Source organism: Chiloscyllium punctatum, chromosome 3 (assembly GCF_047496795.1).
Source record: "Chiloscyllium punctatum isolate Juve2018m chromosome 3, sChiPun1.3, whole genome shotgun sequence".
NCBI classification, from domain to species: Eukaryota; Metazoa; Chordata; class Chondrichthyes; order Orectolobiformes; family Hemiscylliidae; genus Chiloscyllium; species Chiloscyllium punctatum.
In genome coordinates, this window is record NC_092741.1 from 62,579,848 (window position 1) to 62,601,935 (window position 22,088).

Below are 22,088 nucleotides of genomic sequence, written 5' to 3' on the forward strand. Positions count from 1 at the left end.
AATTAATTATGTGATTGAAGAATTATTTTCTCTTAGAGGGTGGGATGTGTGGAGAACGTGAAGGTGACCTAAAAGGGTGTTTTAAAATTATGAATATGTTGGTGAACATATGAAAAGAATGTTCTCACTTTTGGAAGAATCCAAAACTAGTGATTTTCAAATCAGGATAATTATTAATAAATCCATTTGGGAAATGTCTTTAATCAGAGAGAGGTTAGAATGTGGAACTCACTACCACAGGAAATGGTTGAGGCAAATACCTTTGATGTTTTCAAAAGTAAATTAAACAAAGTCTTTATCAGTTAAGTATTGATTATAAGAGTAGACAAGTTATATTGGAGCTGTAAAGGATTTTGGTTAAGGCCACAGCTGAAGTACTGTGTGCAGTTCTGCTCTCTGCAGTAAAGAAGGATGCGATTATAAGGGAGAGGATGCAAATGAGATTGGCCAGGTTGCCTGGCTTGGAGCACTTTAACTATGAAGACAGGTTGGATAAGCTCAGGCTTTTTTTGGAGCAGAGGCTGAGTGGAGAAATGTCACAGCTATGTCAGGGACATAGGCAGGGTGGATAGAAAGCTTCTCTTATGCTTAGGGGCACATATCTAAGGTGAAAGGCAGGAGGTTTAGAGGGGCACGAGGAAAACTTTACTCGCCCCGCCACCACCACCACCACAGAGGGTGGTAGGGGTCTGGAATGCAATTCCTGGGAGAGTAGTCGAGACATATAACCTCACAACCTTCTGAAAAGTATTGGATGAGATAAAGGAAATGTCATAAAAGACTGCCTGATGCAATTTCAAAAGACTGGTGGAACTACTGGACACATCAATAATGCCAACCCCAACATATCATAAACATGGAATGAACTTTTAAAAATTAGGAGTTTTCATTTAAAAATGAGATGCTATATTTTGACAAACATAAATCAATAGTAGACTGAGTGCTTTATAAACCTCATTAGTGACATTTAATCGCTAAAAGGTCAGAGCTTTTGAGAAAAGCTTTATTACAGTCTCTGAAAATACATTATAAAACAAACTTTATAATCAGTTCTTTATTCTGTCTCAGAGTCAAAGGGTTATGTTTACCAGCATAGTATCTATGGTTTGTGGAGTTTGTAAACAAGAGAGTTTTCTGGAGCGGTTTGGTTTTGATTCAGTTTTGCATCCAAAAACGGTCTTATTCCTTTTATTCACCTTTTACTCACTTGCTCTAGAGTATTTCACAGTGCCCTAACATGCCTCATGAATTGAAGGAATCCTTTTCTAAAGGGTTAGTAATCACTGAACACCTTTCTACCTAAAGCATGATTCTAACTATGAAATTAATAAAATGGTAGGACAAACATTTCATGCCATAAACAGGTTCCTGGGTTCACTTCCAAAAAGGTCAGGGATGATGGAAAGATGTCCATCTGAACACTGAATGGACAGTAATGCCATAATAAATCATTTTGATGCATTATTCTCCCAAATTGTAGACAATTTACAGTTCTGAGTAGTTTGGTAATTTGTAATGCATAGTGTAAAAATAATAGGTCGAAACAAGGCACATTGGTCTTCATCTAAAACAGCTTCTGCAGGCTTCTCCCTCAGGTATCTTTGAAGTCAATGATCACACTCTAGTGGCAGCAAACTAAATTACAGATTTTTTTTTAAAAAACTTGCAAATAAATAATGTCTTACTTAAAAAGGATTAACTTTCTTGTTAATTGGTGTTAATTGATCCTAACAAATGGTAATTAATGAAAAACTATATTCTGCTCCACATTTGACTCCTTACTACATTTCCTGTTCTGCATGATTGCCACAACAGAGTTTTGGTTGAGCTTAGTTTGAGAGAGGATACAAAGTGGAAGGCTGACAAGAAGAACACAATATAAATACTGGATTAGAAGACTAAGGAGTAGGAGAAGACCATTTAGCTGCTTCACCAATCAACAAGATCATGGCTGGTCAGATTATGATTTCAACTCCGCTTTCTTAGCTACTTTCTATAATCGCTGAGTGTCTTGTCTATCAAACATTTATCTCATGCTTATTGATTATACTTCCAGCTTCTAGCACCACTCACTTGCCCACTATGTGAAAATGATCTCAGAGGGAAGGGCCACTCCTGAAACATTTCACTTGATCATCATGGTCCACAGAATAAAAAATGTTTTGAAACCACCTGCCATATTCCACAAATTAACAACCCTCTCACAAGCAGCTCAACCTTACTTTAAAATCATGCCTCTCACAATATATTCACACACGTTGACATGTCTCTCAGACTTTGAGGAGGGTAGCCAACCATGCACAACGCTGTAGGCAATTCAAGGAGGATGGAAAGTGGCAGCTTATCACATGGGATGGTTTGTGACTCTTATAACTGCTGTTACTGTTAAGCTCCACAGCAATATTTACGCTACAGCAACCATCATTGGGTAGGTGGAAAAAATATCCACACATTCCCTGTGATAAAATACAATCCTTCCTACAATAAGTGTGAGTGAAACTCTTTGGAACACATCTGCAAGTAAAAATAGGTTGAGATGGAACCACTTGGAGATCTGTAAGAAACAGATGATTTGGCATTTTTCTCAGAATCTAACCTTTCCAGACAACCCTAACCCAAATTGGTCTGGGAACATCAAAAAGAGCCAGTCTGAAAAAATGGTTATAAGATTAGCTGTTACAGAAGAAATTCTGTTAATGCTGAACAAGCAAATTATAAAAAGGTGAAAAAATGTGTTCATTTGTCCTTTAGAAATACTTTGCACGTGACCAATTTTCATCAGAAATTTTCAAGTGACTGTTCATTAAACAAAAATCCAATCTCTCAAAGGCTCAGCAGGTACATGTCACCTAGTTTTGAAGTGTCTTGCAAATCAGGAAGATTTCCATGTGCAATCCTCACTGCCGTTTATACTTCAGGTAATCTGAGAAAATGCACTTCAGGAAACTGGGAATGAGGTTCATATTTGGAATCTGCAATTAATCTCCCAAATATCCAAGACAAGTCGTATCATAGAGATGTACAGCACAGAAACAAACCCTTCGGTCCAATTCATCCATGCCAACCAGATACCCTAAACTAATCTAGTCCCATTTGCAAGAATGTGGCCCATATGCCTCTAAACCCTTCCTAGGCATGGACAGGGAAAGTAGACAAAGTATTTTCCCTCGGGTAGGGGGGTCCAACCTAGATGGCATAGGTTTAGGGTGAGTGGGGAAAAATTTAAAAAAGGGACCCAAAGTGCAACTTTTGCATGCAAAGGGTGGTGCATCTATGGAATGAACTAACAGAGGAAGTGGTGGAGGCTAGTACAATTACAACATTTAAAAGGCACCTGGATGGATCAAAAGCTTGCTGGCATTTCAGTTCTGAAAATTCTGAGGAGTAACGGACCTGATACACAGTAGATTTCCCAACAGCGTATTGTGTTCCTAATCAAGCTTAAATCCTGGAGAAAGAGCAATTTAAATTATGCATGGATGTATGTAAAGATACTAGTGAGAGTGGGACATACTAAAGAAACTAGTATCTTTACATATGGATGAGGAAGGACACCACTTTGACTGGGACAACACATCCTCGGACAAGCCAAACAGAGACACGCACATGAATTCCTAGAAGCATGGCATTCCATCCGGAACTCTATCAACAAACACACTGACTTGGATCCCATTTACCATCCCCTGAGAAAAAGAAATGACATCACCACAAGTGACACTGGCAACCCAAGGAAACCTAAGTGCAAATAAAAAGTGGGTCATACCACCACTGCTTCATCCGGAGACTCACTGATGATGTTACCTAATATAGTGATGAAACATCTAAAACCAAACCTTCCAGCTCAGCAAGCAAACCTATATCCAGGACCTCAACTTGAGCTACAAATCTTAACACTTACTAAATTATGTATTTTCCAACTTTACAAATCTAGACAACAATAGCTGGGGTTGTAGAAATTTGCATTAAATCCTTGCCAAGATATTTGTACTTTCACATTGTTTTAAGGGAGAAAACAAGCTGCTTCAGTTTTCTCTTGCAAAAGTCTAAATATTTTTGAAACCAGTCCTGTAATTTTTTTTAAACTCCAAAAGCCTGTGAGCACTGAGTATGAGAGAATTACAGACCATTCTTCATGTCAACCAATACCAAGACTGTATGAAGTACGTGATTGCATTATAATGCATTTTTCCACTTGTGACATGTGTATAATGCATCTATCAACAAATTAGTCAACCTAATCCCTTGAATTTGAGCCCCAACACTTGGTAAATATTTACAAAAAGTCAAAGGATCATACGCATTTTGTTCACTGGTTGGTTCTGAATGCAAAATCCATAAAAGAACGCAATGTTTTTGCCAATGAAACTTGCTTAAGAAGTTTGATGTGCTGCCTACATCTAAAGTAAAGCTGACATCAGTGGAAGAGAAGTTTATGCATGGAATGCTTGGCATTGAATCCAGCAAATTGAATCAGAGAATAAAATTGATCTTTCAGCATGACCATACATGTATTTGAAATTTAGTTTATGAGTTTGAAGCAATATCTATGCATAAAAAAGTTGAAAACAGTGACATTCCCGATAAGCTGCATGTACACAACTGCTGAAGGTCCACACACAGCACTTGGTGGCTGAAGCTGTTCCCAGCTTTGATAACTGGTTCTAGAAGTCCCTGCCATCCAGGTCCATGCAAAAGAAAACAAATTTAGCTCGAACTTTGTTAATGACAAGGGTAGGTAGAAAAGTAGGTTGTGAGGAGGACATAGAGGGGCCTCAAAAGATACAGATAGGTTTAATGAGTGGGCACAAAGGGGGAAATGAATATAATGTGGGAAATGTGCAATTACCCATTTTGGAAGAATAAAACAAGTTACATTATTTAAACAGAGATTGCAGAAGGGTTGCTCTGTCCTCATGCATGAATTTCAAAGGTTAGCATGAAGACACAATTAATTAGGAAAGCTACTGGAATATTACTATTTATCACAAGGGGAAATTAAATACACAAGTACGTAGGTTACGCTTTAGTGTCACAGGGCACGAGTGGGACCACATCTAGGAGTACTGTGCACAGTATTTCAGGAAGGATGCAAGTGTAAGTATCCACTGGAGGCACATCAGAAAAGGTTTCCTAGACCAAAACCTAGAACAAAACAAAGAATATAGATGCTGGAAATCTAAAACAAATAAAAACTGAAATTGCTGGAGAAATTCAGCAGGTCGGGCAGCATCAGCAGAGAGAGAGAAAAAACAATTAAATGTTTTGAGTCCAGTGAATCTGAACAAGGGCTATTGTATTCAAACTTAACAGCTGAACAGGAAAGTGTGACCAGACAAGGCTCATATCCACTGGAGTGATTGGATTATAAAGGAATCTTTAAATTGATGGCATTATAATTTTACTGACTTGAAAATTTTTTGAATGTGGTATAGTTTGGCTTACTGTATTTTATCTTCATTTCTTTTGTTTGTAAGTTTCTGTTTTGATGTTAAAGCAAAATCAGCAGCATTATGTGCTAATGTTTTAGTGAGAGACCACTTAATTAAAACTAAAACAAGATCTGTCAAGCCAGATTTCAGTCTGGAATCTCACTTGTCCGGTAACATTCTCAGGTAGGATCATATCACACAGATGACACGCGTGTTCCATTAATACTGCTTCAAAGCCCATGCCTCAAGAGAATAAATAACATTTCAAAAGGCTGTTTTTTTTTCAATCCTGGAGTTATTAATTCTTCACACAAATTGTTAATCACATTTAACTGTTGCAAAATTCATTTGGCAGTTTGACAGAAACTGTTAACGTATTCTATTATTTAAACAGAATTCTTACTGCAAGGTGTGAATGAATCCCTTAATTAGCCAATAGTTACTTTGTTCTTGGTTTCTCGATAATGGCAATAGTCACACTAGATGCCGGCACAGAGCAAAAGGCAGAAACACTACTGACCACATAGAATGCCAAAGCATCATTTTTCATATGACAATAATAATTCCCTCCCTAACAGCACTATGGGTCTACCTAAAACACATGGACTGCAGCAACTCAATAAGGCAGCGCACCACCACCATCTCAAGGGCAACTAGAAATGGGCAATAAATGCAGGCAGCCAGCAACACTCATTACCCAGGAGTAAATTTAAAAATCTGCTGGTGCCATCTGTCACAATCTTTAATTCTGCGTGGCAAAAATCAAATGGTATCTACAACAGCTCTGATGTCCTCTCGATGGTGTGTGGTATTTCCCCATGTTCAAACTTTTGACTTGTGGTCTCTCCAGTCCTTGCCTTTTCCTCTTCAAATGCAAATACTTTATCTTGATTGCAGTTGGTTACATGTGCAGGTAGCAAGAAAACCAAAAAAAGAGTAGAATATGCACCCTGGTATAGTGCAAACCCTAGAACTCGCAGTTGAAATGGAGTCAAATCTTCAACTTTTTGCAACCATTCCAGTCGTTCTTTCTTTTGTAGAAATTCCATTCCTGTTCCCTGTTGGTGAACACAAGTAACCCACTATGATGGCAGACGTGGTTTTTGAGGATAGATTGAAACCAAAGCAAGAATACTGCTTTCCAATGTACTGAGCCCTAATGTAATTCCTCCATTAATATACTAAATGTCACAGATCTGAATCTGACATTTGGAAGCTCTGAAAATCATTACAAGGTGGAGTCATTGTCTTCGATCTTGCAGAGGATACTGTCAGTGACTCAAACTATCACATAGCTTTGATGAGAAATGATATGGTTATTACTTGGACAACATGGAGGTCACAAATGACAGAAGGTCAGTACAATAAATCCTCATGTAAAGTTGCCCTGTTTAATGTTGTTTAGCTTTAACATCAGCAAACTAACGGAATCTGAAATCTCAGTGTTGCAAAATACATTTTAACATCACTTACTTGACTCAACCGTCATAATTCTGGTACAGCCTCACCCACCTCTGACTGAATGCTCAAGATTAAAAAAAAAAGTAAAGTGCTAGAGAAACCCAGAAGGTCTGACAGCAACCTTGTTTCTCTCTTCACAGACATGTTGAGTTTGATTAGACTCTTTTTTGGAACTATGTTCACTGATTTCTCTAGTATATTTTAAATAAATGTTGTTTCATTGTAAACAGGATTGAAGATTTAATCTTCAACAGTTTCAGAATTTATAAACAATCCCAAGCAGAAAGAAATGCATCGATTAAACATAATATTCAGTGCACCAAAATAATCGTCCAAACAAATTTGGGTCTGTTACTTTCGCATATTAACAATTTGCTATTTTGAGAGAAATATAAAATCTTTTTTAAAAAAAGAGTAGTTTCACAAATAGTAGAGAAACTAACAAAAATAATCCAATTTAAAATGTACAATATCTTGACTTAACCTTCCACTAGAAAAGTATTTTATCTGGGTGGATAATTTACAAATGGGAATTATTGTAAACAAGTATCAACTATTATGTCCATTACAATTGCACACTGCTGCCAGTTCTTTTCCAGTATACATAACAGATATGAAGAGTCATCAAACTCTTGTTTACAATATTTGATGAGTCAAGATATTTTGTTTCTTGGGCTTCAGGTCATGTTGGCCAAACTAGAGAGGAAAGAGGGCAAAAAAGGCATTAAGATATTGAAGCAAATATTTTGGTACACTTCAATGCACATGCTCATGAGTTTCTTTACAATGTTTTATTACTTTATAGACATTATCCCTGCTCAAATGCTCTTTACTATTTCCTGTAGTCTTTAATTCTTTGCCTCTTCAAATATTTATTGCAAAAAGGACTCCGTTCTCTAATCACCCTGTTCATTGAGGAATTGCCATTCCATTCTCATACTCACTGCCACTTTGCCACAATGTCTAGTGCATTACATGTTAATAAGTTATCCTGAACCATATCTTAGCTGAAGAGAATCCCTATTCTAGCTGAATTAGCTGTCTAGCTTGGAATAATGCTGATTAACTTACTTTATCTAATAACCTAAAAGCACATATCCATGCACCAAGTCAAATAACTTGCATAGATAAAAGAACGTTTTTAAAAAAACGTGCTCCTAGAAATGTCAACTTCTTTAAATTATATTTATACCAGTTTTCTAGTATTTTTTCAAGAATGAATTATTCTTCTGATTATGAAAATGTGCAGAAAACTTTGTAAGATAACTCATTGCTAATTTTGTTGGCACTAAGGAATCCCCATACAGAAGCAGACCGGTGGTATAAACAAAAACCAAAAAAGATGAACATTTTCATTTCTTAGTCAGTTAAATCTTTAAGTTTAAAAATTGTGCACAAAATGTAAATCAAAATACATTGTAATCAATTCTACAGAAAAAATTTCAAAACATCTTTTTGTTTTAAAGCTCAGATAATATGCAAGCCTAGGAGGTTAGCACTAGAAATATGGAAATTGGGGGCCAAATGCAAGGCCACTAATTCCAAGATGTGCCTGAGGGCAGCTGGGGTATCCAATCAACTCTGTATGGGGACGATAAAAAAAACTTAGCGATTAAGAGATCCAAAATCAAATTGGATTATCTACATAGCAACACTCATTACTATGAAAGAACTTCCAAAAGACTTCACCAAAGCAAACTACTGCAGATTTTGGAAATGAAATAAAAACAAAATATATAGCACATTTGCCAGCTTTTGTGGAGAAATGGTTAACATTGTGACCCTACATCAAGAAATTGCCATATAATTTAGAATGATCTCACAAATGTCAAGTTATGGAACTAAACTGTTCAATTTTTCTTTCTAAACTACCATGTAACACAAAACTTTGGAAAATACACTAAGGAACTTCAACATTTCACCGCTTCCCAAGAACTAACATACCTTTGAAGTTTCTGGACTTGACAGTGGAGAGAAGTCAAATGGCTCATTTTCATAATCAGAAGAATCATTCATGTATCTGTGTGAAAACTTGCGTTTTAAAGCATCTGCAATCAGCGCTGCTGGATCAGAGACAAGTGTCTTTATTGCTGGTTTCTTCCTCATGGGTGTTCCACCAGGTGACCTTTATAAATCAGAATATTGTCAAAACACGCCAAATGCACAAAAGGTTTCCATTCCAACAGTTTGAAAGAGAAAAACATTTACCTTGCTACTACTTTTAATTTGACATTCTGCATGTCCTTCAAGACATCCATCATGTTGAAGGGATTTGGTAAGTTTTCCGTGAGCTTTGATTTGATGGTTACATGACCAGGATTGCTTTTCATAGCTTGGGATTCTTCACCAAGATTACTAGATGATGCAGCACTGTTCTTAGCCGTTGACATTGGCAGAGGTGGAGGAGGCGGCGGAGGTGGAGGAGGTAGGGCATTCCCTGATGGATCACACAAAGCACCAAATGGTGTGGATGTTAGCTTTGGAGGAGGAATGGAAATAGCAGGCGTACCTGAAATGTGAAAGCCAGTTAGTCCCAACTGAGTTAAGCATAGGGAGTATTTTATCCTGAATAATGCTGAAATATTGAAATACAAATTCCTAATATGAGATTATGATCAACAAAAACAAAGCAAATGAAATATAAAACATCCAGTCAATAGCTAGGTGCAATTAAGATTGCTGAACCAACTAGATCAAATTTCCATATGTTCCTTGGTGAGATTGATGGGGGAATTAATTTTATACATTAGCCATTTCCTATTTATCCTTATGCTCAAAAGCGCAAAATATTTTCTAAGATTGCAATGTGAAGGTTTGAAAAATACATTTGAAAAATCCTACTTTCATCATGGAAGTTTTACTAAACATAGGTATTTCATCCTATATTGTTAGCATTTTGCAAAAGAGATAGAATACAATAAGGTGTTTAGTCCATTCCAATTATCTATTTGAATTTACAATCCTCGTTGCCCCAACATTCACTTACATAAAAGTTTTCAATATTTTTCTTTTTATTTGTGTAAAGTTCATTCCATACATTGATTACTCATTGTGCAAAGAAATTTGCCTGTTATGTTCACTATTTTCTTATACATTTTATATCTCCAAGCAAAGCAGAAATAACAGATAGATTCTGTGCATGTATAATGAAATGTATTGACAATGATTTCTCAAAAGCCTGCACTTCCAGTCTACTCCATGCTTCAGCTCTTAGAAAAATAAATGAGGAGAAACAAGTTGCTAAGATCTGAGTCATTACTCCAGGCATAACTAATGAATCACTAAGCATAAAAATAGTCCAATGAAACATAATCAAAGATAGAATAATTGAACATTCCAACAACATCAGTCCTAAATTGTTTTTGAATTAAGGTTAATATCCCTCTTTAATTTACTTTTAAACTTGAAATTATGCTCCAGAATCACCATTTGTACAAAAACAATACACTTTGCTGCTATGGAGCTCTCCTTTTAGTCTTGAAAAGCTGACCATGTTTCTTCAATTTGCCCTCAACCATCCTCATTCTGACTGTAATCTGGTTATTCTTTCTGAACCAACTTCAAAATCTGTGACCCCTTGTGACCCAGTAATCACAACTAAAACATGATATTCGAGGTACAGTCTAATCAAAAATCTCTTGAAAGGTCTGTCATATTTCATTAATATGCATTGAAAAAAAAAGTATTTCCTGCTTTACATAAAGCAGTTTTGCAAAGCCTCCTTACCTTTGATGCTGAAATTAGTTTTCCGTCAACAAAAAGATTTTTTGCAGTGATCAACATATTGATTATTATTGAATGCTTCACTGGCTGTGAAGCATTTTGGTACATCTAGATATCATTAAGGGTCCCAAATAAATGCAAGCTTACACCCAAAGATCCTACATAAATGCACACAACTTTTGTCCATAAAACTTACCAGGAGTACCCGATCTTTGATCCTGCAGTGTAATAAGCATAGCAATTTGAGACCTCAGACGAGATAACTCATCTTCAAGTTGAGATATTTTATTCAAGGCATTTTCATTTGATGTATTATTCCCATTTTTTGGATAATTTAGCAACATCATTGGTGTGCATCGTTCTTGCTTCAGGCTGATTACCTGTTCAGCTTTGGGAGGGCGAACTTCATTCCTTTAAAAAAAAAACAAAGATCAAATCAAGTCTTTTGTACTCATCAGGTTTTAAACATTTTCATTCCACAATTTGTCTTGGATATAATGGTCTAACCATTAATTACTCAACAGCCTTTATTAATATTACACTGTAGTGAGCTAGATCTTGTCAAAACGTTTTATGAAAGATGGTAACTGATGTTTCCATTTTGTGATTGCATTGCTTTGAGGCAGCATAGAACCATACAGTACAGAAGAGGCCCTTCAGCCTATTAAATCTGCACCAAAAGATCTACGCTAGCCTCATTTTTCATCACTTGACCCATTGCCTTAGACATTATGACAGTTGAAGTGTTCATCCAAGTACATTTTAAAGGCTGTGAGATTTCCCACCTCAACTTGCCTTGCAGACTGATTTCCAACACTCTCTGCGTGAAATTGTTTCCCCCTCAAATCCAGACGAACCTTGCTGCCTTTCACTTTAAAAGTTAGGCTCCCTTGTCCATGCTCTTCACTCTCTCTCTGAGGCACAAGCTTTGGGTTCAAGTCTCACTTGATGGCCACAGAAGGCATATTCATAAAGTGACCAGTTTGAAAACCAATTTCCAAAATACTTCCAATACACATATGGCAAGCACTAAGACTGGGAGATTCTCTTGATAAGCCTATTTTAAAAGAATATTTCAGCTTGGCCCAATATTATTTTGATTATTATGTGAATTTACATAAATAGAAGTAAATTCTACACATCCATAAAGTTCTGGCAGCACATTCTTAGCTCTAAGGAGTGCCACATTTGTATGATTACCAATCTCTCAAAGGACACTATGGACAGACGAAAAAAAAAACAATGTGTAAATATACATACATTAAGGAAGCTAGAGTATGTTTACACACCTAAAGCGAGTGAAAGCTTCACCATCATCATCAGCAATCCATAATACATCAGCCAGAGATGGAACTGTAGGTTTACAGCTATAGTTACAAGAGTCAGCCACATTTAGTCCTTCTAAGAGCTATAAAATGGCAAAATGTTATATCAATTAAATTTAATTACATATGCATTTACAAACAAGATACATAAAGGTGATGAAAGATAAATTTCAAAAACGTCAACAAGTAATAAGCACTCGTACTGAAATCAACTTAACAGGGGTTTGCCAAAATACTCCAAAATCAAACAGTGACCTGCAAAAGTGAATTTCCAGAAATAAATTACATTACTACTCTATATCCATCAACTGCAAACAAAGGATGTTCTGCTGGGTGGATTTGAGGCGGGGTGGGGTGGGGTTCTGCTTACGTAGCAGTTTTACAAAAAACAGAAGCTACTAGTGCTGAACTTTTAATGTTGCAAAACAGCCTAATTCAAAGACTCCCAAATCCTAGCTGTTAATCACTTATTTTTAGGCCCTTCAACTTGACTTGCAAACTTAGGTAAAGCTTCAATGAAGCAAACCTGAACCTGAATTCAAAGAGACCCCAAGTTTTCTGCAGAAAAGACCTTAAATTCATAACACACACTATGGGTTATGAAGCAGAAGTCATGATCCTTGAAATGTACAAAATATAAACTTAGAAAATAGGTGGAGAAGTAGGCATTTGGCAGATAAGGTCAGTAATAAGCAAGTTAAAACTACAGTCCTTTAAAATTTAAACTAAAAAATCCTACCCGTATGAGTGAAAGAAAAAAATTATTCTAACATTTACAATAGCTGCTTGTTGACATTTGCCTCAGGACTGTTTATGAACGCTTGGTTGCTTTCCACTACCTATAACTCTCATCACGGTTTCCAAGTTCACAGTTTCATTGACAGCTCAAAGGGGTTATCAAGCTCTCAATTATTAGCAAAACAATGGAATGAAGCAATGCTACAAAGCAATAACCTGCTCACTGGTGTTCAGTTAGGGTTTAGCCAGGTGTACTTAGCTCCGTCTCCTCACAGGGAAAGAAGGACTATCCTCACAGCAATAGTGAGAGTGGTAGACCATGAAGTTTCATGGGAGGTGGGTGCAGTGGCGGACTTTGAGTGTGAGGTAGTAGAAAGAAAATGGTGGCATTTACCCATGAGGAGCACAGACAATCCTTAACTTGCTTGAGGCATTGCTGTGAGATCCTCCAGACCTTAGATACCACACTGACTCAGATGGCTATATAGATCAGGCTAGATGTGTCTGGTGCCATGGTCTTTGCAAAGCAGGGTGGCAACTTGTCTCCCTCAGTCATGTCATTTGGAATTGTACAGCAAAATACTAAGGGTAGTGCCTGGCTTGCAGCATTTCAACAATGTGTGCAGCGGGATGCATGCTGCCATAAAGTCCCTGCACTGGCAAGCACTTCTATCTCTGATGGGCACAAGGTTATGCAAGTGGTACCATGGAGGCGGGATGCATTATAAATAAGGTAAGAAGCAGAGAATTGAACCAGAAATGTCACCAGGGTTTACAGATCGAAGCTGTCCATAGAACTCCCTGAAACAAAATACAAAAAAATTTAGCCCAATGGAACTGGAGCATATGAGAACAAAGAGGAGAAGATTTGATGGAGATGTTCAAAATTTGGAAGGGCTGTAATAAATCAGGAAAACTATTCACACTACTCAGTGAATTATCAACCAGAGAATAAATTGAAAATAATTAACCTTTTCGTTGTTAACTTGGCAGGGGTGTGGGGGAAAAGGAAGTATTATCAAGGAAAAACAAGTTATACACAGAATTCAGGCAGACAGACAGTGCGAATGTAGAAACTTGCAAGATGTTACACAGGGTCAAAATGAGTGGAAATTAAATAAGATATGAAATAAGTTTACTATGCAATTATGTGAATATAAATAAGATTGGATGAGCTACAAGTGCAGATAGCTATATGATAATAGGATGCTTTGACGGTAATGGAGATATGACTCATAAAAGACTCAAACGGAAAGGAGCAGAATTGCGCCATTTGGCCCACACAGTCTGCTCTGCCATTGAATCACAGCCAATATATTTCTCAATCCCATTCTCCTGCCTTCTTCCTGTAACCCTTGATCGGTTCTTGATTAGTAAGCCAACCTCGGTCTTTCCACTCAATGACTTGGCCTCCATGTTCTTCTGCATCAATACGAGTTCCAAAGATTCACCACCCTATGGCTAAAGAAATTCCTCCTCATCTCAGTTCTAAAGGATTGTCCCTTCACTCAAGCTATGCCCATCGATGCTAGTTCTTCCAACAGTGCACACCTCTGTTCTTACACACCAAATTACATAACATCACACTTTCCCATATTGTATTCTATCTGCCAATTCTTTGCTGACTCTCCTTGCATGTCCAAATCCTAGTTTGCCCACTTCCTCAGCGCTACCTGCCCCTTCACCTATCTTTGTGTCATCTGCAAACTTAGCAACGATGCACTCAGTTCCTTCATCCAGATTGGTATTGTAAAACATGAACACTGACCCCTGCATTGCTCCACTAGTCAACTGCCGCTATCTTGAAAAAGACCCCTTTATGCCCACTCTGCCTTCTGCCAGTCAGCCAATCCTCTATCCATGCCAAATACCTTACCCCTAACAGCATGGGCTCTTACTTAGCAGCCTCCTTGCAACATCTTGACAAACACCTTTTGGAAATCCAATTAGATCACATCCACAGACTCTCCTTTGTCTAACTTGCTCATTATCTCCTCAAAGAATTCTAACAGTTTTGTCAGGCATGATCAATCCCTGACAAAGCTGTGCTTGCTCAGTCCCATTTTACCATGCATTTCCAAGTAATCCGCAAACCAATACTTCATTGTGAACTTGAAAATCTTACCAATGACCAAGATCAGGGTAACTGGCCTACAGTTTCTGTCTTCTGCCAACTTCCTTCTTAAACAGGGGTGTTATATTATCCTTTTTCCAGTCGTGTGGGATCATCCCTAACTCCTGAAAAATCATCAATACATCCACAATTACCTCAACTATCTCCTTCAAAACTTGGGTATAGTTCATCCAGTCCAGGTAATATATCCTCTTCAGACTCTTCAATTTCCCACGCGCCTTCTCCATAGTAATGGCCAAAACACTCACCTCTACCCCCTGACCTTCTTTAAGTTCTGGTATGCTGCTGGCGTCTTCCACCATGAAGACTGATGCAAAGCACCTATTCAATTCCTCTGGCATTTGTTTCCCCATTATTACTCCTCCACTCATGTCCCAGTGGTCCAATCTCCACTTTTGCCACTCCCTTACCTTTTATATATCTTAAAAAAAACTTGCAGTTCTTCTTTTGTACATCTTGCGAGTTCGCCCTCATATTTCACCTTGATCCCCCCCTTAGCTGCTGGTTTTTAAAAGGCTTCCCAATAATCTTCACCACATTGTTGCAATGCTGTCGCTGGTTTGCCTTGTCAGGAAGGTTGCCTCATCTCCCCCTTGCTATGTTTCTTCTTCTATGAAATGAATTTCTGCTGTGTCTCTTGAGTTACGTCCAAACACCCCTGCCATGAGCTCCACAGTCTTCCCTGCTAGGTTCCCCTTCCAATCAACACTAGCCAGCTCATTCCTCATGTTTTTGTAGTTAGCTTTACTCAATTAAATACCGTTAGATCTCAAACTGCCGAGTGAATGCTATCATATTCTGGTCACTGTCCCCTAAAGGTTCATTCACCTTAAGCTCCCTAATCAAGTCTGCCTCATGATCAAATCCAGAATTGCCTGTTCACTCGTGAACTCTACCACAAGCTGCTCAAAAAGAAATCTTAAAGAAATTCCACAAATTCTTTTTCTTGGGATCCACTACCAACGTGATTTTCCCAATCCCACCCACATATTGAAGTCCCCCTTAATTAATGTAATAGTCACGATGTGGAGGAGCTGATGTTGGACCAGTGGACAAAGTTAAAAATCACAACACCAGGTTATAGTCCAACAGGTTTATTTGGAAGCACTAGCTTTTGGAGCACTTTCACAGCTACCTGATGAAGAAGCAGCACTCCAAAAGCTAATGCTTCCAAATAAACCTTCCAAATAATAACCTGTTGTCTGATTTTTAACTATTGTAATAGCGCCTTTCTTACATGCCTTTTCTATCTCCTGATTTATTTCTCCCCACACATCCTGGCTTCTGCTCTAATATTTGTAGATAACTACATCAGAGTCTTTTCTCCTTTGTAGTTCCTTAAGTCTTGGCCCCACTTGTGCAGCAATGGTAATAGCCCTACACCTGGACTGGGAGGCCCAGGGTCAAGTTCCACCTGCTCCAGAGATGCATAATTAGAAAAAGAGGCGAAACAAAAACAAAGGGTTTTACAGGACCCTTGTGGCGTAATGGTAGTATCCCTACCCCTGAACCAGGAGGCGTGAGTTCAAGTAGCATCTGCACCAGCAGTGTGTAATAACACTACTGAACAGACAGACAGACAAAGGAATAACAAATGTCCAGCAAATGGTGATAACGAGCCTGCTGTTGTAAAGAGAGTGACGCAATTTACTCACCTGTCAACTATAAATGCACATTTTTGTCACATGCTGTGATTTATTATGCTCACTATTTCTGTGAAGAATTCACATGCTTAGTACAGCTGGATAACCTATACATTTTCTTGGTTGCAAAAAGACAATATTCCAAGGAACCTAACTCGAAGCTTTAACGTAATTTGTATGGAAACACACCATTCATCTAAAGTTGTTTTATTTAAAATAATGTTTCTCAGCAGCACAACCAAGATTCTCTTTTTTAATTATTTGTTCTCGGGATGTCAGAGTTGCTGGTTAGACCAGTGTTTATTGTGCATCTTAACTGTCCTGGAGAAGGTGATGGCGAGCACTGCCTGTGTACTTTTGTTTGTCGCTGTCACTGGATTAAAATCTTAGAATTCCCTTCCTGACAGTAATAGAGGGCGTACTTGAACCATATAAACTGCAGTGGTTTAGTAAGTGGCTCACCATCACTTTCTCGGGGCATTTAAGGATGGCCAAGAAATGTTAGGCTTTCCAGCAATGCCCAAATTCTATGAAAGAGCAAAATTAAAAAGGGAGACAAGATTGGTAGGAAATAATACATCACAAAACTACAATCATAAAATCTGGAAAATTCTCAGGCGCACGTCTTAAATTTAAAAATATTTACGGACATTGGAAGATGAAGAAATTGACACTTCTGTCAGCTTATAAAACTAGCAAAACTTTCGAAATAATGTTGAAATGTGAAAATATTACTAAGATCTAAGACAAAAATGTTTAAAGACAGGCAATTTTCATACAATTATTTTAATGCTTATCTGACCTGAAAACAGACCCTAGGCCAATGATTCAAAGGAAGTAATGATCCTATCCTTCGAACAATACTCCGAGTCTGTCCATATGGCTTGCTTTGCCATTGCTGGAAAAGCTGCTTTAAAAAAATACAAATGGGCACAGTTATATAAAATTTTTGTTTTAATTGCAAAGCATTAAAAATGCTACAATGTTTAAAAGCATTGATTTTACTATAGCCAAAAAAGTTTTGCAATCTGCCATTTTAAGACTGTTATAATACTCTAAAGTTAGTTTTATGAGTAAAATGAGATACACACTTAAACAGTACGATCAAGTCACCTCTGCTTCAATATTTTACATCTATTTCTCTTACGCACATTTAACAATCAAGCCCCAATTACAATCAAACTCAAGAATTTTGTGAACTTACCAAGTCAGATGATATCCCAAAGTATTCCAGCAATTCACAAATAAAATTTAGCAGGCGAGACATCTAGTGTAGCGTAGTCAACACTGAACATTTCTTTATTCACATTTAATTACCAGGACCAAATGCAGATAAAATACTATAAAGGAAGAAAAACAACAATCTTTGCCTAAAACTTGTAAGAAAATTATTACAGCAAGTGAATGATTATAAAAATCTCATGTTAATGTTTGGAAGAATTCAGTCCCAAATGTCCCTTTTTAAGAGTACTAAGCCCTGACTAAACCATTTTGATAATATATTTAAGCAACAATTAAACCCTCATTAATCATACAGACCTGAGTGCCAGATAAGAACAGTATCTATCACATTCTGACAACCTGACTCTAGTCTTCATAGAAGCAAAATTATAATACTGAACTGTGCATTTTTTTCTTGTATATGTTCATACGCAATCAGAAACTACACCGCTAAAATGCCACCTGGTAAGACTTAAAAAGCTACAGCATATATCGTGGTGCAGTGGTAATTTACCCACCTCTGAGCCAGGAGACCTAGGCTCAAACCTCACCCACTCCAAAGCTCTGTCTGCAAATCTTATTTCCTGCTTGAACAATTTAAAAAAGTTATTAATTCAATGTCAACATTTGTAACTGGAACCTCTGCACCTCTGCTAATAGTTGCTTTCGGGGGGGGGGGGGGGGGGGGGGGGTCGGGTCACATGGTTCCCCAAGTGGTAGAGTCTCAATCAGCTAGAATGTAAGAAATAAGGCTCTGATGAAGAATCACTGGACTCGAAACATTAACTCTACTTTCTCTTCACAGATGGGACCAGACCTGCTGAGTTCTTCCAGAAATTTATTTTGTTTGTGAAAGAAACAAGAGCTGGACTAGGCTTTTGGCTCTTTGAATCTACTTTTACCATTCAAAAGATAAGAGGCAGCACAGTGGCTCAGTGGTTAGCCCTGCTACCTCACAGTGTCAAGGTTCTGGGAGGAGACCAGGGACCTGGTAACTGTGTGTGGAGTTTGTATCTTCTCCATATGTCTGTGCGGGTTTCCTTCAGGTGCTCTGGATTCCTCCCATAGTCCAAAGATGTGCAGGTGAGGAGGACTGACCATGCTAAATTGCTAAATAACATTTCTAAACAGGTTAATTTTAAAATGAAGATCAGCTGAAGAAAAAAACTACAGTTTTAAAAGAGAAATTGTATCATTTACAATTTTGCCCATCAACCTGAAGTGGGTGAGATTACAAGTTGTGAGGAGGATACAGGATACTTAACCATAGAGTCATAGATATACAGCACAGAAACAGACCCTTCGGTCCAACTCGTCTATGCTGACCCGATATCCTAAATTAATCTGGTCCCATTTGGCTCAAATCCCTCTAAACCAGTCTTATTCATGTACCCATTCAGGTGCCTTTTAAATCTTGTGATTGTACCAGCCTCCAGCAGCTGATTCCACACAAACAAACATCACCCTCTGCATACAAAAAGTTATCCCTTAGGTCCCTTTTAAATCTTTCCCCTCTCATCTTAAACATCTAGGTTTGAACTCCCCGACCCTGGGGAAAAGACCTTGACTATTCATCCAATCCATTGAGCAACTTCAAGACAAATAGATTTGTGGAGATTAATGGCATTATGGAATGTGGAAATAATGCAGGGAATTGACATTTAGATAGATAATCAGTCATAGTCTAAGTGAATGGCGAAGGTAACTCAACAGGTGGAGGTATACCCCTGTATCTGTCAACAAAAGGAAGGAAGTGCGAGGTTTTGTTTATTGCAATAAACCTAACAAGCGATAGAAGACAATGATGTTTTAAGTTTTTTTTACAATAATCAACATGTTAAGTTTATCATATCTGGAAGACCTAGTTAGATCCCTCCCACACCCTCGTTCCGTCCCACACTTCCCCTTCCACGATCCCAGTCTCCTTTTCCCACTTCTTCTCCCTTTCCCACTTTTCCTCCCTTCATCTCATCTCATCTCATCTCATCATCTTCCCTACTACCTCTCCCATTCTCCTTAGTTCCTGTCATTGTACCTCTCTCACCTCCTGTTGCACCTTCTTCCACCAAACATTCAAATGTCTCGTGATTAACTGAAAAAAAAACCCACCCCCAAGTAAGGTGCCGCCTGGTTGGTCCTTTTGACTCAGTCTATGCAGTGGTCCAATGGGAGACAAGTTCTCCCCGCGGTTGCCCAATCAGAGCAGAGCGTGGGGGAACCGGCGGTTCATTTGATGATAGCGAGCGGAGAGTGTCTCCTCGACCTGATGTCCTTCCTTATCCCTACCCCTGCCCCTGCGGGAGACCGGACACCCCTAATCCTCTAATCCCCTATTCCCTCTCCGTAATTCACATTCCCCTTCCCGAAACCGGACCACGCTCCATCATAAGGCTGGTTTGTGGCCTACTGCGCCTCGCCCCCAGGGTTCCGCTTTTGTACCGTGCCGTCTCTCTGTTGCTTTAATAAAACAACCCACTCGCCTTCACATTAGGTCCTTGCGTCGCCCAGCGAAGTGGTATTGAACACACTCGGCCCTTTTTATTACTGGAGGCTGAGGTACGAATGAGTCTGAGCTTGCGTAACCAAGTTTTGCCCAAGTCAAAATGTAGCTTGTCTCCTTTGCGGCATATGTTTAAGTTTCATTTCGGCACCTACCTCTGTCTGCAAAAAATATTTCCTACTTGAACAGTTTTAAAAAGTATTAATTCAATATTAGCGTTTGTAACTGGAACCTCTGCTAATAGTTGCTATTTGGGGGGGAAGTGGGGAGGGTTACATCACTAGGTGCTATGGTTTCTCGATTAGCTAGAATGTAAGAAATAAGGTTCTGATGCAGGGTTACTGGACTCAAAATGTTAACTCTACTTTCTCTTCACTGCTGAGTTCTTCCAGGAAATTTGTTTTGTTTTGTTCAAGAAACAAGAGCTGGACTAGGCTTTTGGCTCTTTGAATCTGCCTTTGCCATTCAAAAGGCAGCTCAGTGGCTCAGTGGTTAGCAGAGCTGTCTCACAGTGCCAGGGTCCTGGGTGGAGACCAGAGACCTGGTGACTGTCTGTGTGGAGTTTGCAGCTTCTCCCTATGTCTGTGTGGGTTTCCTTCAGGTGCTCTGGATTCTTCAAATAGTCCGAAGATGTGCAGGTTAGGTGGATTGGCCATGCTAAATTGTCCATAGTGTCTAGGGATATGTAGACGAGGTGGATTATCCATGGGGAAATGTAGAGATATAGGGTGAGTGATAGTGCTTTATTAATTGGTGTTTTTTTTTATAGAAGTTGATTTCTCAGTGTACTTGCAAAAATTTTACTATTCTTTTATTCAATTGCTTTGCTGAACTTAATACTATCCAAAGAATGTGTGGTGCTGGAAAAGTACAGCCAGTCAGGCAACATTCGAGGAATAGGAGAGTCAAGGTTTTGAACATAAGCTCTTAGAGTCATAGAGATGTACAGCACGGGAACAGGCCCTTCGATCCGACTCCTCAGTTGGATCAGATATCCTAACATAATCTAGTCCCATTTGCCAGCACTTGGCCCATATCCCCCTAAATGTTTCCTATTCATTTACCGTCCAGATGTTTTTTAAATGCTGTAATTGTACCAGCCCCACTACTTCCTCTGGCAGCTCATTCCGTACATGTACCACCCTTTGTATGAAAACATTGCCTGTTAGGTCCCTTTTATTTCTTGCCCCTCTCACTCTAAACCTATGCCCTCTAGTTCTCGACTCTCCCCACTCCAGGGAAAAGACCTTGTCTATTTATCCTATTTATCTATCTATTTATCCCTCATGATTTTATAAACCTCTATAAGATCGCCCCTCAGCCTCCAATGGTCCAGGGAAACAGTCGTAGACTATTCAACCTCTCCCTCTAGCTCAAATCTTCCAAATCTGGCAACATCCTGTAAATCTTTTCTGAACCCTTTCAAGTCAGGAATGAAGATGAACCTTGTAAGGCAATCTTCAAACATTTTCAGTGCAAATCTAAGTTTGGGACAAAGTGATTCATCTTAGTATCTTAGAATAAAGTACACGTCCCAACTATCTAACTCCCTTTGGTTTTGCGTCTCATCAATTTATTCTTAAGTTTATTAGCAGTCACCAAAACCTCACCTGCATGAGGACTTCTAGTTCTGTTGAAACAAAAGGCTCTGAAAAGTATTGCATTTTTAAATTATGCATACTCCAACTGATTTTGCCACCTTTATTTTTGTTGGGATGACTATTATGAGATCTCCATATTAAGTTCTTGAAGGTTGTTTAACCACATTACTTTTTATGACCCAGGAAAGACTTCTACCACTGCTCTCTTTCACCCTAATTTACCAAGCCATGCATTTTGCTTCTTAGCCATCATCTTAACCATTCAATTAATATTTTAACTTGGCAGCAGCTTTTTGTGTAGGTCCCAAAATCA

The 22,088-nt window shown here is 38.5% G+C and overlaps 2 protein-coding genes across 9 annotated transcripts in view; one reads left to right on the top strand and one right to left on the bottom strand.

The window, feature by feature from the left end:
* Positions 1-989: 989 nt before the first annotated feature.
* On the bottom strand, positions 990-19,795 carry mtfr2 (mitochondrial fission regulator 2). Of its 7 annotated transcripts, none has more exons than XM_072554194.1 (8): positions 19,719-19,795; positions 17,658-17,793; positions 17,256-17,360; positions 11,903-12,021; positions 10,810-11,024; positions 9,099-9,399; positions 8,835-9,015; positions 990-6,487 (listed from the first exon to the last, which is right to left on the bottom strand). In XM_072554194.1, the coding sequence occupies exons 2-8, from the start codon at positions 17,718-17,720 to the stop codon at positions 6,203-6,205; spliced, it is 1,269 nt and encodes a 422-aa protein (XP_072410295.1). In that variant the 5' UTR covers positions 17,721-17,793; positions 19,719-19,795; the 3' UTR covers positions 990-6,202. The 7 variants fall into 7 exon arrangements, with proteins under 7 accessions (XP_072410295.1, XP_072410305.1, XP_072410270.1 ...); XM_072554204.1 differs by having other exon boundaries at positions 9,099-9,327; positions 17,256-17,363; XM_072554169.1 differs by having other exon boundaries at positions 17,256-17,363.
* A 97-nt stretch (positions 19,796-19,892) lies between these two features.
* The window catches only part of armc1l (armadillo repeat containing 1, like), a 32,673-nt gene continuing 30,477 nt past the window's right edge, over positions 19,893-22,088 (top strand). For both annotated transcript variants that reach the window (XM_072554246.1, XM_072554237.1), the window contains exon 1: positions 19,893-20,230. The gene's annotated coding sequence lies outside the window, so the exon portion shown is untranslated. The remainder of the gene's footprint in view (positions 20,231-22,088) is intronic.